The 16,661-nt window shown below is 27.3% G+C and overlaps 5 protein-coding genes across 11 annotated transcripts; 2 read left to right on the forward strand and 3 right to left on the reverse strand.

Moving 5' to 3' along the window:
* Positions 1–90: 90 nt before the first annotated feature.
* LOC139996388 (RNA-binding motif protein, X-linked 2) lies at positions 91–1,348 on the reverse strand. The gene is made up of 4 exons (XM_072020749.1): positions 1,169–1,348; positions 932–1,084; positions 728–857; positions 91–620 (listed from the first exon to the last, which is right to left on the reverse strand). The coding sequence occupies exons 1-4, from the start codon at positions 1,180–1,182 to the stop codon at positions 498–500; spliced, it is 420 nt and encodes a 139-aa protein (XP_071876850.1). The 5' UTR covers positions 1,183–1,348; the 3' UTR covers positions 91–497.
* A 416-nt stretch (positions 1,349–1,764) lies between these two features.
* Positions 1,765–5,600, forward strand: Sotv (exostosin glycosyltransferase sotv). Of its 2 annotated transcripts, XM_072020727.1 has the most exons (10): positions 1,773–2,607; positions 2,682–2,888; positions 2,956–3,139; positions 3,206–3,345; positions 3,415–3,640; positions 3,714–3,894; positions 3,977–4,143; positions 4,232–4,375; positions 4,618–4,746; positions 4,812–5,600. In XM_072020727.1, the coding sequence occupies exons 1-10, from the start codon at positions 2,081–2,083 to the stop codon at positions 5,031–5,033; spliced, it is 2,127 nt and encodes a 708-aa protein (XP_071876828.1). In that variant the 5' UTR covers positions 1,773–2,080; the 3' UTR covers positions 5,034–5,600. The 2 variants fall into 2 exon arrangements, with proteins under 2 accessions (XP_071876829.1, XP_071876828.1); XM_072020728.1 differs by lacking the exons at positions 4,618–4,746; positions 4,812–5,600 and adding an exon at positions 4,433–4,597 and having other exon boundaries at positions 1,765–2,607.
* Positions 5,601–5,956: 356 nt separating this feature from the next.
* On the reverse strand, positions 5,957–8,805 carry Tasp1 (Taspase 1). 2 transcript variants are annotated; one of them, XR_011802218.1, is made up of 9 exons: positions 8,595–8,803; positions 8,397–8,464; positions 8,036–8,307; positions 7,243–7,322; positions 6,918–6,985; positions 6,738–6,854; positions 6,457–6,647; positions 6,203–6,354; positions 5,957–6,141 (listed from the first exon to the last, which is right to left on the reverse strand). XR_011802218.1 is itself a non-coding variant. In XM_072020740.1 (9 exons), exons 1-9 carry the CDS (start codon positions 8,632–8,634, stop codon positions 6,064–6,066), a joined length of 1,056 nt encoding a protein of 351 aa, XP_071876841.1. In that variant the 5' UTR covers positions 8,635–8,805; the 3' UTR covers positions 5,957–6,063. The 2 variants fall into 2 exon arrangements, 1 of the variants encoding a protein (XP_071876841.1); XM_072020740.1 differs by having other exon boundaries at positions 6,467–6,647; positions 8,595–8,805.
* Positions 8,806–9,658: 853 nt separating this feature from the next.
* Positions 9,659–12,613, forward strand: LOC139996376 (sentrin-specific protease 1). Of its 4 annotated transcripts, none has more exons than XM_072020731.1 (3): positions 9,659–9,942; positions 10,066–10,179; positions 10,323–12,613. In XM_072020731.1, exon 3 carries the CDS (start codon positions 10,433–10,435, stop codon positions 12,128–12,130), a length of 1,698 nt encoding a protein of 565 aa, XP_071876832.1. In that variant the 5' UTR covers positions 9,659–9,942; positions 10,066–10,179; positions 10,323–10,432; the 3' UTR covers positions 12,131–12,613. The 4 variants fall into 4 exon arrangements, with proteins under 4 accessions (XP_071876832.1, XP_071876831.1, XP_071876834.1 ...); XM_072020730.1 differs by having other exon boundaries at positions 10,076–10,179; XM_072020733.1 differs by having other exon boundaries at positions 9,659–9,825.
* An 864-nt stretch (positions 12,614–13,477) lies between these two features.
* Positions 13,478–16,044, reverse strand: LOC139996385 (uncharacterized). Of its 2 annotated transcripts, XM_072020744.1 has the most exons (6): positions 15,891–16,044; positions 15,255–15,492; positions 14,957–15,059; positions 14,494–14,758; positions 14,070–14,223; positions 13,478–13,992 (listed from the first exon to the last, which is right to left on the reverse strand). In XM_072020744.1, exons 2-6 carry the CDS (start codon positions 15,490–15,492, stop codon positions 13,808–13,810), a joined length of 945 nt encoding a protein of 314 aa, XP_071876845.1. In that variant the 5' UTR covers positions 15,891–16,044; the 3' UTR covers positions 13,478–13,807. The 2 variants fall into 2 exon arrangements, with proteins under 2 accessions (XP_071876845.1, XP_071876843.1); XM_072020742.1 differs by having other exon boundaries at positions 13,873–14,223; positions 14,506–14,758.
* Between the last annotated feature and the right edge of the window lie 617 nt (positions 16,045–16,661).

Here is a 16,661-nt window from a genome sequence, read left to right on the forward strand (position 1 = left end):
ATATTTATTTTTATATTTAAATTATTAACAATTGAAATGTGTGTGTGTGTGTGTGTATGAGAAGATTATAGAATTCATAAAAATACAAAATATTAACGAAATTGGCGTTGTTCATTAACTCCACATTTAAATGCAATTAAATTACTGTTTTAACTACAATTTGTTTTAAAAATAATATTAAAATATTTTTACGAAGGTTTAATACATACAATTATATTTTAATATTCTATACGGATTTCATTTGTACTAAAAGTAATGACTAGATTGCGGATATTTATGCAAATTTATATTTTTATATTGACACTAATAAAGCATCTAAACTTCAATAAAAGTATGTTTTCTCTTCTAAATATCTTGCAATATATATTTTACTTTTTACATTTCATATATTTGTACATTTATACTCATTGTCTTGTTCATTTTTGCATATTTGAATTTAGTGTCAATGCATAAATAACAGCAATCTAATAATGATATACTAATTATCACAATTTTTACTATATATTTTTCGGACCACAACCTTCTTTTCTTAACCGTTTAGTCTCTTCATCAACATTTTTTGAATCTTTCGGTGCTTTATAATTTGCTACATGATCAACTCTTATTGTTCTGCCTAAGATCTGAAATGTACAATTGTTATTAAAGTTAATCAATATAATTTTTGTTTCATATTATAATGTTATTGAAGAACTTAATACAAAATAATTTATTTCAGAAATGTTTCTACCTTAATACCATTTAAATTATCAACAGCTAATACTGTACTTTTTTGATTTTCATAGCATAAAAAACCATATCCCTTTTGTTTTCCTGTATTTTTATCCCGAATTAAATTTATATTTACTACTTCTCCATATCTATAATAACAATAATTACAGTTAACATTTATTAAACAGAAATTTATAAATTACCTTGAATGTTTAAAACTTACTGAGAAAATACAGTTATAACATCACCTTCTGTTAAATCATATGGTAATCCACCGATAAAGATCCAAGCACTATCTCCATATTGATCATGCCAAGATGTACTTCTATTACTTACTAATTCTTGTTCTCCAAGCTTTTTTATATTTTTTACGTTTCTAAAAATATGTACAAACAAAGTTATGCCTTCTTTTAAATTAAATAAGTACATTTATATTCAAATATATTATAAGAATACTCACGTTAAAGGATTCATTTTGACTGAACTCCGGTTTAATAGAAATAAAATTAAATTATTGGAGTGAACTTTGCTTCAGTGGAAATAAAATTATTTCTTTTTTTATTGCAATCTAGTAGTTCTTAATGCGTAGAATCCAAAAATGCAAGTCTTAATTTTTAGGAATTCAACGATTCAAAAATTAGCGTATGTAAAGCTGAACGTTTTTAGCATATTTGACAGATTACTTTGACGTCATGTTAGCTTCTATTCATGATTCGTCCAATGAGTGGTTTCATTATTGCAAATGCACGTGGGTTTCGGACATTTTGCGGCGGTATTTTGAATTATGAGTAGTGGATTAAGCTTGGATTATGTTTTCATTTTATATGTACATAAAATACATAAATTAATACATAAAATTCGTTAATGCATTTTCTAATCAAACGTTACAAGACATTGTTTTTTATATCATATACTATATGTATACATTCTGTATATAAAATTTAATTCATTTTTGTACTGTTAATTTGTGATGAAATTATACACGAAAAGTTATTAATATTTTTACATATGACGTGTATATTATTCATAGATTAGTATAGAGTCTACGATATTAATTTTTTAAAAATAATTATGCACCAAATGTAAACGAGTATTCGAAAATATAACCTCAAAAACAATTTATATTGGCATGTATGCACGCGTGTATGTGTAAATATAAAATTATCTATTTAAGAAGAGATAATAGAAATACTATTATATTGATAGAAAGCTGATTGAGCTGATAAAATTAGTAGGTTAAATAGTTAATTGTTTAATGTATCAATATATGAATTTATAAATGTTAAGATAATGAGAAAAAATGACACCTGATATGATAAATAACCTTAAACTATTTTAAATTAGTGAGTTTATAGTGGTAATACCAAACAATATGGTATTATCAACAAGAATGTCACATAAAGTGAATAGAATTTCTTATCACTATCACAATGTTTTTGTTATATGTTTATTAATATTTACATTGTTTATAATTTTAATTACTGCATATCATATTTTTAAATTTGGGAGTACACAAAAACGCTCTGTATATAATGCTATTATTCTTAATGACTTACAGTCATTGCCGATTCAAGTAATTGATGAAGATCTTCCAGTGGCAGATACTACAAATATTTCTTGCACATACTTTAGTTGTTTTAATGTTTATCGCTGTGGTAGTCAAGGAAATAAACTTTTAGTATATGTCTATCCCCCAAAAATATATGTAGATTCCTTGGGAAGGCCTATAACAAATCAAATAACAAAAGAATTTTATCAAATTTTAAATACTATTATTTCAAGTAAATTTTACACACCAAATCCATATGAAGCATGTATTTTCATTCCTTCCATTGATACATTAAATCAAAATAGATTAAAATTACAAGAAGTTTCGCAAGCCTTGAAAGCATTGCCATTGTAAGATTCATTTTATTTCATATACATTTAAATAAACAATGTATGATGTCTGTAATTCATTGTTTATATTTCAGCTGGAATAATGGAGAAAATCATTTAATATTTAATATGGTACCTGGAAGTGTACCTGATTACAATACAGTCATTGATGTACCTATTGGAAAAGCAATGATTGCAGGTGCAGGAATGTCATCATTAACGTATAGATCTGATTTTGATATCAGTTTACCAGTATATAGCTCTCTTGTGGATAATCTTAAACCAAATTTTAATAATATAAGGTAATAAAATATTTTTAAAAATTCTCTTTTATTTATTTAAAATAATAAATATGTACATATGTTCTAGACCATGGTTAGTTATTTCATCTCAAATGAACATTAATTCTGCATTTGAACAAGATTTATTGGAAGTTAAATCTCTGTCGCCAAAGGATATCTTAATATTAGGTACATGTTTGCATTATAGTTCTATGAACAGTGCAATTCGGTGTGCAGGAGAAAACGTTTATAAGTATCCTAATGTGCTTCAAGTATGTAAAATTGTAATAACTGCTATAATTGAAACAATATTTGTTTATTATATCTATTACTGTTAGACAGCAACATTTTGTCTAGTAATTCGAGGTGCAAGACTTGGCCAGAGCACACTTTTAGAATGTATGGCAGCAGGTTCTATACCTATAATTATAGCTGATTCTCTTACAATGCCTTATCATGGGATAATTGACTGGAGCAGGTAAGAGGTAATTAATTATATACTAGCTGTTTTGAAAAAGATGTTACAAGAAATATATTCTTTATTTAGGGCTGCTATATTTGTACGTGAAGTCGATATCTTATCAATAATATCAGTTTTGAAAAAGATATCTCCACAACGAATTATAGAACTTCAAGAACAAGGTGCATGGCTTTATGAAAAATATTTTATGTCTGTGGAAAAAATAACAGAAACTGCATTGGAAATACTCGCAGATCGTGTATTTCCACATTTAGCTAGAGATTATACAATTTGGAATATACCATCTCATACAGAAAGTATAAACTATAATAATTAATAAATTACTAATAAATCAAATTATAACTATTATTTTATTATAAATGTAGGATATTATGTCTCCGCTGTTTCTACCAATTACTGCGCCGAAAACTCGAGGATTTACTGCTGTAATTCTGACGTACGACAGATTGGAATTGTTATTTCTTTTAATTAATAAACTTGTTAAAGTACCAAGCTTGTCTAAAGTTCTAGTTATATGGAATAACCAACAGAAAGATCCTCCACATTGTAAATTTTTATCTTTTATATTAATATTGTTATGTGTTTCTTTGGTTGGATGGTTTCTAAAAATTTTGTTTATGTATTACAGCATCTAGATGGCCAAAGTTAAATAAACCATTAAAAGTTATACAAACAAAGGAAAATAAACTATCCAACAGATTTTATCCTTATGATGAAATCGAAACTGAAGCAGTTCTATCAATAGATGATGATATTATTATGTTAACTGCTGATGAAGTAGAATTTGCTTATGAGGTATGCCTACTAAATTTAAAAGTTAATTTTTAAAAAATTATATAAAATTAAAAAAGTAAAAATAATAATACATATGAGTAATTATTAGGTATGGAGAGAGTTTCCAGACCGAATAGTTGGTTTTCCATCTAGAATTCATATGTGGGATAATGGAACAAATTGCTGGAAATACGAAAGTGAATGGACTAACAGTATTTCTATGGTTTTAACTGGAGCTGCATTTCATCATAAAGTAATATAACACGTATTTTATTAGAAAGACTTACAGTCCAATATATTTCTATTTCAGAGCCCAGAAATATAATTTCTTAACTCTTGGACTTTGTTATTCCTTCCTGAAAAAGATATTTCCAACATAAATTTCCTGCATTCCTATGTTTCCGGATATAAGTTTCTAAAAAAATTAAGTATAATTTAGATTCTATTCGTAACTCAATATATTAGATCATGTTAATATTTTGAATAATATTTCAGTATTGGAATTATATGTATACCACTGCTATGCCCGGTGATATAAAAGAATGGGTTGATGAACATATGAATTGTGAGGACATAGCCATGAATTTTTTAGTAGCGAATATCACAAGAAAAGCACCCATAAAAGTAAGTGTATTAAAATTTTTTTAATTTGAGATAAATAATATACTAAATACTTAATATTATCATAGGTGACACCAAAAAAGAAATTTCGATGCCCGGAATGCACAAATACTGAAATGTTGTCTGCAGATTTAACACATATGGTAGAACGTACACAATGTATAAATAGATTCTCTTCAATTTATGGCACAATGCCGTTACAGTCAGTTGAATTCCGAGCAGATCCAGTTTTATTCAAAGATATATTTCCTGAAAAACTTAAAAGATTCAACGATATTGGAAGTTTATAAACATTTACCCATTCTAAAATATAATAATAGAGATCTTTCTTATATTAAAATAATTTACAAACAAGATACTATACGAACAGTTGCAAATGCATTTTAAAAATCAGCAAACGAAATCAGTATGAAATAGACAATTTATTGAAACATGTCTGAGTTTATTATATTAATAATAGATAGGTAGATGTATATTTGGTGATTGTTATGTAGTTATATGTGTAGATAATATTTGAAACAGAAATTCGTGGTTTTAGAAACCAGGATAGTTAGAGTTTTCGAAAAATATATTAATTTGAAAATATCAGGATTTCTTTAAAAAGGAATGACTGATCTTATATTCTTCTTATGTGATCTGATCTTATATATATTTATATCTAGGAAAATTGCTGTAACTTTTGGTTAATAAATTAGTAGAACTTAAAATATGTATAGATTATAAGAATAAAAAAACATAAATGTTAACCATTTATTTCTTACTAATTTAATGTATGTATGAGATGTCACATCTTAATGTTAATAGAAAGAAAAGTATATAAGAATATAAAAGAAGAATTATGTAAGTACAACGTATAACGCCTATTTTGATCTTTATGTGTCGTAAACCTATATAAATGTACAACGGATGATGCCTATAATATCAATCACTCGATATTTTTTTTTTAAGTGAAAAATTGTTACATTATACAATTATTTTTAAACTCTAAGTTAAACAAATTGTGTTAGATCTTGGATCATATTTCTAAAAGATATATGACAATTATTTTTATTGTTCTTTGTTAATTGTTTCTTTCTTTTGTATATCTAAAATTGCTTATAATATGTATGAAGTAGGTATGTAATATTATGCAATATTAATAATGTAATATTATGTATGAAATACTACTTTATTAACCAACTTTGAACTGATTTTTTTGTACACTACATGAAAGTAAGAAATAATTTACATTTTATAAAAGAAACCTACATATTGACATTATTGTATATTATTTCTTATATAATAACATAATTTAACACGAATCATAAATTCATTAACATGTTATGTAATTTTGAAACAGATTCCTTCGACAGTTGCTTTCTTGCCAACTTCATGAGATGGAAGAACAGCCATATGACTCTGAAAAATTATAAATATAATATTTACATCTCTTTTTATTTTGAATAATAACCAATCATACCATTGGTGTTTGTTCATTTGAATTCATGTAACCTATTATCATTGAATTTGTGGAATGACTCCAAAGGAAATCTCCTACTCCTTCTTGGGCTGCATATCGAATAGCAATAACACCTCCAAGTTTCTGTTCAAGTCCACATAAAAATTTCGAATCTGAAAGAAATTTTTCTTTATTTATAATAACATAAACTTTTAGTTTATTCTTTCTAATATAAAAGATTTGTTGGCACTGAAAGATATTGATAAAGTAGTTACGAGTTTTCACCAATAAAATCAGCTTTCATAGAATGGTATAAGTTGATAATAGGACAAGAATTATGTGATATAGCTTCTGCAGTTGTTCGTGCTAGCAAAGTGCGAATGAGATGTTCGCCACAGCCTGATGTGCTTGTTCCTATAGAATATTTGTCTTTATATGCCCATGTTCCACATCCCCACATTCCTGCCTTAATGTCATAGTTCAATAGTATTATTATTATATCTGTTTATAAAATATCTGCAACCAATGCTGATAATAAAAAAAGAAAATATTGTACCTGCCCTACTCTTCCTGGATATTTTAAAATAATACCACCACTAGAACAAGCTCCAGCAATATTTCCTTCTTTATCAACACATATTGCACCAACTGTATCCATTCTTTGTTTAGTATACTAAACCATTAAATTAATTTAAGATTATATAATAATGTACAAAGATATTGAAAAGTAATTTACCTTGTGAACATCTATATTAGAACTTTCTATTTTTCTTTTATAATGCTTATACATCTTCTGTGCTTTTGCTAAAAATTATAACAGAATATTAATTTACTAATTAAAATTAATGGAAATATATATAAATATAAAAAATATTTGTCATAAACATTTAAATTTTCATATACTAGAAGTTCCTAAAAGTTCCTTTTTTACCACCCTGAATAATAAGTTATATATAATATTTCAATATTTTACTTCAGACATAAAACAATAAATAGCTAAAATTTATAAACATAGCTATAGAAAAATCACAAACAAAGGTGTTAAATTAATTGTTACATACTTGAAATTAGCTGTTCTGGTGGTAATGTTTGTATTCCCATTTCTTGTGCCCATACATGTGCACCATTCCCAACTAAAAAACTGATATTACAAAATGATTTTTAAAAAATTATTATTATTATTACTATTACATCATAAATTTACTTTTATTTTTTATTAAAAATTTTTATAATATTGGCGTTGTTGAATTTATAGAAAAAGATTCTTATTGGAAAAATTTATTTTAATCATTTTGTTTATATATATATAAACAGTAGGAAAAGTAAAAAGAATGAGTAGTTGGGCATGCATGACCTTCAAAGAATAAAAAACATCCAAAAAATAGACAAGTTGAAGAAGAATTTTAATATAAAATGGAGACACTGACATTTATGTTTTATCATGTATTGTCACTAAAAGGGAAAAATTTATTTAAGTCACATTAAAGATGGAAATGAGACAGACATCTTTTCTTTTTATGCATTTGTTGGTACCATGGCTTTACATCGTACATTGCCAAACTTGAAACGCAACACTCTTTAGAATTAAAATACCAATGAAAAATCACACATATGTATAGCTTAATGAACAATTTATATTAAGAATATTAAAGTGTTTCTATAAATGCTATCAAGTTCCTAAAGCTTCTCTCCATTTTTCCTCCTTTTTAGATTTTTTATTTTTCTGAAAATTATTCAGGCTGTTCGTGCTTTTTATTTTTGCTATTGTTTATATATATAAATGAAGCAATTGAAACAAGTGCCATCAAAATCTGGCTGTTTTTCTGCAAGTTGACCTCAGCTTTTAATATTTACCTTGGTGGAATCCTACCATATGCAATTTTAATTGACTGATATTCGCAAAGTCGTTTTGCCAATGAAACAGGATTTTTTATTCCACTAACTGCACCAACTGCTCCAAATTGTAATGTAGTACCATCCATTACACTTGCATCACATTCTACTGCTCCTTCCAATGTGAGATTTGATCCAAATCCAGCATTGGTTAAAGGAGAGTTTTCTAATACTATTACAGTTTCTACTACAGCATCTAATGAACTACCACCAGCCTTTAAATTTCGTACGCCCTTTAAAAATATTGTTATTTATTAAATTGCCTAGGATTATATCATATAATATATTAAAATATATTAAAATAGAAGTAAAAATAATTTACAGCTTTGCATGCTTGACGGCATAGTTTCCGATATTTTTCTTTAAGAGCTTCTGAATGTCGTCCTGCTCCTAATAAAATATATATTATTATAATATTACAAATGTAAACATTTCATTTAATTAAGACCAATTTGTTTAGTTCTGTTATAATTGTGCTCAAATGTTTCATTTTATATGTTTTAAATAAATAATAACATACCCACATGGACAGCAATAAATCCTTCATTAACATTACTCATTACATGTAATGAGTTCTGTACTGTTACTAAATTTTTATCTTTTTTACAATTACGATTTATCAAATATATTATTTATACAGTGATTGTAAATATATCAAGACCTCTAAATCACATTATGTTTAACTTATATTTTAAAGCCGTAAAGACATACATACATACATACATACGTATATACGTACATACATATATATATACATATATATATATATGATAACCTAACTAATTACTATCTTTCTGCGAGTAAGAGTATTGAATAATGATAAGATTTTGCATTATCTGAAAGAATACAAAAAATCATGAAATTACTCATAAATATAAAATATGAAGTTATGTTTAAAAGAGGCGTGCGTATATCTTTTATTGTATATGTATATAAATACGACTAACTTACATATGTATATGTATATCTTTTTATAACTTAATTATGTTAAAATAATACAAAAATATCTTTCCATTAATATTATTATTTATAATTAAATGAAGTTATGATTTTTGTATGAATAAATTCGAAAGAATTATTACGTATTTCGTGCTTATCTAAGGATTTATTTTATATGGATTGGTACCCATGGAGCGTAAGACATTTGTTAGTTAGAATGCGTGAAAATTTAAAAACTGTTAGCTAACTGTTCAAGACACAAAAATTCTTTTCTTTTTGAAAGTTATGCTCCAGTCTTTCTTCGTGTTTTTAGGATCCTCCTTTCAGATCTCTATTATTCAGTAGTAGATCAGATTTCATGTAACTAATCGAAAATTTTCGTTCCAGTTAAATTAACATCCAACCAAATTCTCAGTTTTCTGAATAGGGTATTTCCTACTTTTTGAATTATAACCTTTTTCATATCACGTTATACGTATTGAATATTTGAATATTTTCATATTTAATGTGTGTATATGTACATATATATACATACATATATGTATGTAAAAATCACAGTCATACCATAGACAATTTTAAATTTCGCTCCTAATTTACATATCGATATCGCTAAGTATAAATACATTAAAACTAAGTTCACGCAATAACTTAACAAAGAAAGGAAATCAAACATATAGTTCTTGAAAGTGACACCAAAGGGCGTTAATTTTTCCATGAAATACGCGGGAGTTGTCAATCCATATTCTGTATTATTACAATGGAATTGAACACACGGTTTATTAGTATACTTGCTGTTTAAATTTGGATGTGAAGTACGTAGCGTTAGGTGTAGAATTCTTTTATATTTCTTTGGAACATTACAAAATTCATAATGCCGGTTATTAACATGAAACCCCAAACTTTACAATAATAAATCAAATTAATTATAGGTACAGTTGCATTCTGTGATTTATATGTAGTCATACTTTTTATTTACAATTAATGATTTATGCTTAAATATTTTTTCTATATTTATTTATTTTGATATTAAAATATCTCAAATAATCTTAAAGATTATTTTAGGTTATTTGATTTAACAATTCTGACGTAGCGGTTATCAATCTCAATCTTCATGTATATGCACACACGTATATATACAGAGATATATATGTTTATCTGCATACATTGTGAGTATTACATTTAACAATTTCTCTCTTTTTATACATTAGATACTTACTTGTATATCCTATTATGTTATATTATATTATATTATATTACTATAGCATGTTAGTTCACTACATGACTGATGAAACTTTGATAAAATTTTCAGAATTATATGAGAAACAATAAAAGATACATCATTTACAATATATTGAATGGCCATATTAGTAAAAGACAATTCGATTTTGTGCTACAAGCAATTGTTTTTTTACAACAATCATGATATTCGACTTTCTAAAAAAATTTTTTGGGTGGGTAGATGAAGCACCTAGAAAGCGTAGAATTTCATTTAGTTCAGAAAAAGAATTTGTTACTCCTAAAAAACATCGTTGTGATTACAATATCATTAACGTGGAGGAAGAACCCATTGAGATTAAAGATGACAGCGATGGTGATATTCAAGATATTTCTAAAGATAAATATTCTCCTATTAAATCATCTAGTAGATTAAATGGTACATGCAATAGTAGAGACAAGTCACTGACATGTTGTCCATCAACCTTTTCATCATCAAAATCACACCAATGTTATGATAAAGTAAATATGGGACATTCTAGTAATAAAAGTGATAGAGGACAAAATGTTGTACCACATCAACAATGTTCGACATTATTTAAAACTCATCGCCTAAGAGAAAAAAATCAGTACGAAGAGTTATTACAAAACTTTTTCCCACGTAGGATAGATGTTATATGTGATAAACGCGAAGATAAAAGATCTAGACAGAAACCAATAGAAGTAATAGATTTAGATAAATCTGGTTCTTCGTCTCCTTTTCCTAAAACTCAGCCAGCTTTTAGAAAACATGATAGAACGTTACAAATGCATTGGACTATTCCAATTAGAGAAAAAAAAGGCAGAGAAATAATTATCAATGTAGATAATGATGAGAAAGAAAGGACAATACATTCCATTCGCAATGAGACACAATGTCCTAAAAAAGATACGACTGTAGAAAAATCTGCACAAAATAAATATCCTGAAAGTATAACTACAAACACGTTAAGAGATCGATTAGCAGCAAAAGCTGTAATGAGAGAGGATTTTGTCCCCCAAGTAACAAAAAGATATGATGAACGAATCGAACAACGTCATAAAGAGGCAGAGGAGCTTAAAAGAATGACCTGTGTTTTGTCTAAACATAATCGTTTAGCAAGAGAAGCTGCACTAGAAGAACATCTAGCACGATCTATAAGATTATGTGAGGCTGTTTTGGAAAGAGAAAAATTAGAAGAGCCAGAATTACCTACTTTAACGGAAGAAATGCTGCAAGAAGTAAGAAATGCTCTTATTTCTCGACCTTCGGATGAAGTTCTTGTTGAAGGATTTGGTTTAGGAATAACAAGAAGAGATATTCATACATTAGCTGATTTGAATTGGTTAAACGATGAAGTAATAAATTTTTATATGAATTTATTAATAGCCAGAAGTACTAGTAATGATAAATATCCAAAAGTACATGCTATGAATACGTTTTTTTATCCAAAATTAATCTCAGGTGGACATTCATCCTTAAGAAGATGGACCAGAAAAATTGATATTTTTTCACAGGATATTATAGTTGTTCCTATACATTTAGGCATTCATTGGTGTATGTCAATAATCGATTTTAGGGATAAGTCTATTCGTTATTATGATAGTATGGGTGGCAACAACTCCAAGTGTCTGTCAGCATTACGACAATATTTGGAAGATGAAAGTTTGGATAAAAAGAAGCAAACTTATGATACCAGTAGCTGGAAATTAGAGTGTGCCAAAAATATCCCACAACAAATGAATGGCAGTGACTGTGGAGTCTTCTCTTGTATGTTTGCTGAATATATTTGTGGAAATAAAAAGATCACGTTTACACAGCAGGATATGCCATATTTTCGAAATAAAATGATTTATGAAATACTGAAGTCCAAGCTTTTATAAAAAAAGATATTTATTTAAACAACTACTGACAATGTATAAGCAGAATAACTTACAACAACTTCCAAAAATTACAAAATATTTTAGCATAAAAAAGTTTACTACTGGATAGAATATTCTAAAGACATTTTGAGAATATTCTGTGAATATTTATATGGAAAAGTAATGTTATTCATATTATTACTATAGTATTTATAAGTGTTACACAGTATAATCTTTTTTTTTTTGTAGTATCATATTTGTTTAAAAGTGGAATGTTAATTTCTTTTTTCAATGTAAAGAGAAATAGTAATTTGTTAACACAAGTTGAAAAAATAATGTCATAATAAATAGTATTTCCTCTTAATAGAAATCACACTTATTTTAATAACAAAATTCATCAATAAAAAGTGTAATATTTAGCTACTGCACATTCTTTATACAAGAATAAAAAGATGTAATGTATTATAATGCTTTATTTCGAATAAATGTAAAATTATAAAATTACTTATATACAGATATATTTTACGTTTGAAACTATTTATATAATAAAAACTAAGTTTTCTAATTATAGTTTTATTTTATAAACACTTTATTTCAGTATTTAAGCCTGACTCATATCTTAAACAATATCGAGTTGTAAATTTGACTATGTCAAACTGTCCATATGTACATTTTGTGAGTTTCATTCATATATAAACGTAGTATCGTGGACGAAAGGCCTAAGAGATATCGGGCGAACTATAAACAATGTCGCGAGAAAGCCGAAGTGCCGACAGGCCCAGCAATGTATCGTCGGTCCTTCAATCGTTTCGCGGAAAAAGCCTGCGTGACCCTGGCCACGAGCGGTTACGGAACACGTGCGTGGTGAGGCTAAGACAAAAGACAAAGGGATTCTAAGGGAGAAAGATAAATTAACAGTCAGAGTGTTAGTTGAGAAGTCAGAGAGAGCGTTGGATCCATGATGACGAGAGTTACAAATTATCTATCTATTTGTCTTAATTATAATACGTTATTGTGATTAGTTCACGTTAAACAACCATCGTTTCCTGTTTCACCAACATTTGTTTAATCCATTTATTGTAAAGAAACTAATTGTAGTAAAGATCCTACATAAATGTATACTTATATGAAATATGGTAGATTTATAAAACACTAACATGTTTCATCAATCTGGTTTTTATATAAAATCAAAATTTACAGGGAATTTAGAATTGTTAATACTTAATACATACAAAAATACTTACATATTATCTTCTTTGTTTAACTATATCTGAGTTCCTACCTGTAATAAATTAATATTATGAAAATATTTGTGAAAATAATAAAATTTTTTATTGACCAAAATAAAATATACATGGATGTATGAAATAAGATTAATTTTTACATATGTCCCTAAATTTTATTAGATATATGATATTTCATACACAATACAAATTTAACATATACAGAATGTTATATATCTAAATATACTAACTCGATCACATTACTATGATTTTAATTTTTTAATTGGTTAAAGAAAGAAGTATATATAATTTACATATACCGGCTAACGACTAGGTCGCTTTAATTTGACTGGCAGTTATTTCTTATTTATAATGACTAGGTGTAAAGGTAATGTATACAAAATGTACTGTTGTTTATGTCGCTTATTGTATAAGCCTTTAAATATGTATGTATAACAAAGATTGGACGTAAAACTTATATAGTAGGAATATATGTAGATGATGTGATACTACTTCTTAATAAAGTATCTGAAGCTTGTGGTGTAGCAGATCCTTTACGAGAGGAACGTTTATGAGGATGAAGATTAAGGGGTGGTAAATTTGGATGTTCGATTCGTGTCGGCGAACTGACGCGTGGGCGCGATGTTCCTCTTTGTATACCTATAATCAAAATCAAAATTAAATTACAGATGCGCTAATTATATTTATCAGTAAAAATGTAAGTATTAAAACATTGCCTGGATCATTCGACTCCAAAACATCATTGAGCTGATAATAGTCAGTCTTTATTAACGAAGGTTCTTCGTAATCTACAAACGCAGTGTTATCAAAGGCTTTGTCGTCCTTCAGGCGATTTTGAATCGGGGTAGTTACCGGTGGATCTGCGTAAGTCTGCAAAATCAATAATCTATCTTCAGATATTTTAAATGTTTCCTTACTTCATTCAAGGAATATACAATTTTATGGAATAAATAATTGTACATTCTTTCTTTATTCTTACATTAGTCAGCGTATATTGTTTTCGTTTTATCATTGTTTAGAGTTACAATTATTTTTCACTATCGATAGTTTATGCGATTTATTCCAATTGTAACAAAATTTTTTGGAACCGTGTATGTGAATGAAAGTATAACTACGTATACAAACGTAATATTAAATTGCCTTAAGTTTTACATGTTCAGTTGGCGTAGTTGAACAGGCACGCTTATGGAATTGTCCACCGCCAATAGTTTCATAGGTATGTTCCTCTAGATAGTGTCTGGTGGTACCCCGTGGTGTCAGGGTAGCCCACATAACACGGCTATCTTGCATAGTATCAGCTGCACAGGGATAAAGAACGGCTTCGTTTTGAATCCTCCCGTTTTTTGCTTGTATACCAGATGTTGCGTTTGGTATGGAAATTACGCCACTCTTGCCACTTCTATTGCTGCAGAGCAAAAGTTTATATTGTTTATATTGTTATATTGTTTTGGTTATAAAATTCATTCACTTCATATATATATATTTCGTAAAATATAGCCATGATTTAATATTTTATTTGCATATTCAATTTGTATTTAACTGATAATTTTAATTGTCCTCTATCTTATTATTCCTAAAAAATAAATAATGGAAGGAGACTTACAATTTGCATTTCAAGAGTAATATCGCTAGAACGATGCCTATGAAAATTACACCGATACAAGAGGATATTAGAACCAGCAGCCATGTATCGTCAAATACTGTTCCTAAAAATGTAATGAATTATATATATTTATTTATCCTTAGATAAAGCACGTATTGTTTCGTTTTGACCATTTTTTAAAATTGAAAATGTTTAAAATATAACATGATAGACCATCGAATTATAAATACAAATAAATAAATTGATTAAACGAGTATAAATAAGTGAGTGTAAAATAATTATAGATTTCATAGTAGACCTTGTTGTGGCATTTCTATGTATTGAACACCTTCGGAGCGGCGATCGCAGAAATGTTTACAAGGGCTGTCATTGAGATGAGGTGGAAACGATAATAAATCCGTGTGCGGATAAAAGTCGGAACTTTGTTGGAGAATCGCTGGGAACGGCGGTGGCGGTATATGAAGAATATCAGGCGGTGGTTCGAGTGTGCAAGTCGCACAACCCGAATTATTCATTGTTAAATCAAAACCTCTCATCTATCATTAACATTACAGAAATAGTTAATTAATAATAGTTAATTAATAAATTTTCATTGTATCATTAAGCGAAATGAAATTTGTTTAAACCACTTATTCTTTGTTTGATTAATTATATTTTTAATTTACTTAAAATGAACAGCCAACAATATGAGGTAAACATTTATTATATATTTAACAAGATGATCATTATTTAATATTTATAAAGTTATTATATTTCATTTACTCTTTGCTTTTTTTGTGATTAATTAACACCTTTGATTCCTAATGTTGGTTTTTATATTATCTTAAATTTAATTGAAAAAATAGGTGAACGATAAAAACAATATGATATGCATTGTCTTATTTATTTTTAAGTACGAAGAAAACAATAATAACACTGAAAAGTACATTCTCACCGTTAAACAACACCCTCGTACGAAAGTACCATTAGAACGACTACTGGCTCCTCCGTAAGAAAAGCGCACGCGTTGTCGTATTGAACGGCGGAGAAAATTTCTTCAACCAGTCTACTCCTTGCGTCTGTAACAACAAACAATAATATCATTTAATTTATTCATGCAATAATGTTCTACGTATAATGTACGTGTACGATTTAAAAAAAATTAATAATATTATCTTTATCAATCATAATTAAACTTTGTCTTTCATATTTTTAAAAAAGTAAAATATATTATATTATTTAGAATTATTCGCTTAATGTATTTTATCGCATATTTACAGGAGATCATTGCATGACCACAAGATTTAAAAGTTTAGAAAAAGATACAGTGCAGTAAGATACAATTTCAAAGTATTATATGTATATACAATGTATATAGAGAGAGAATTATATATTATACATTAGAATTTTATAGTATTTAATAATTGTATGTATACTGTATATAATAATTTTACAAATTTTATTTTTAATTCGTTCAAAAATATTGAGTGTAAATAAGCATTAATGAATTAATTGCATGAATAAAATAAGTTCTTTAGATGTATTGTCAGTAGTAAGAGTATATATGCAATCAGTCGTTATTCCAAAAGTCGTTCTTGGATTTTTCTATATCTTTTTTGATATTCTGCTAGTTACAATAATTAATGTAAGATGATTAAATTGTCGTTTCTTAAATTAAAATATAAATTTTATTAAAATATTATAATAGACATTGATTGGAGACAAA

This window comes from Bombus fervidus, chromosome 18 (assembly GCF_041682495.2).
Source record: "Bombus fervidus isolate BK054 chromosome 18, iyBomFerv1, whole genome shotgun sequence".
Lineage (NCBI taxonomy): Eukaryota > Metazoa > Arthropoda > Insecta > Hymenoptera > Apidae > Bombus > Bombus fervidus.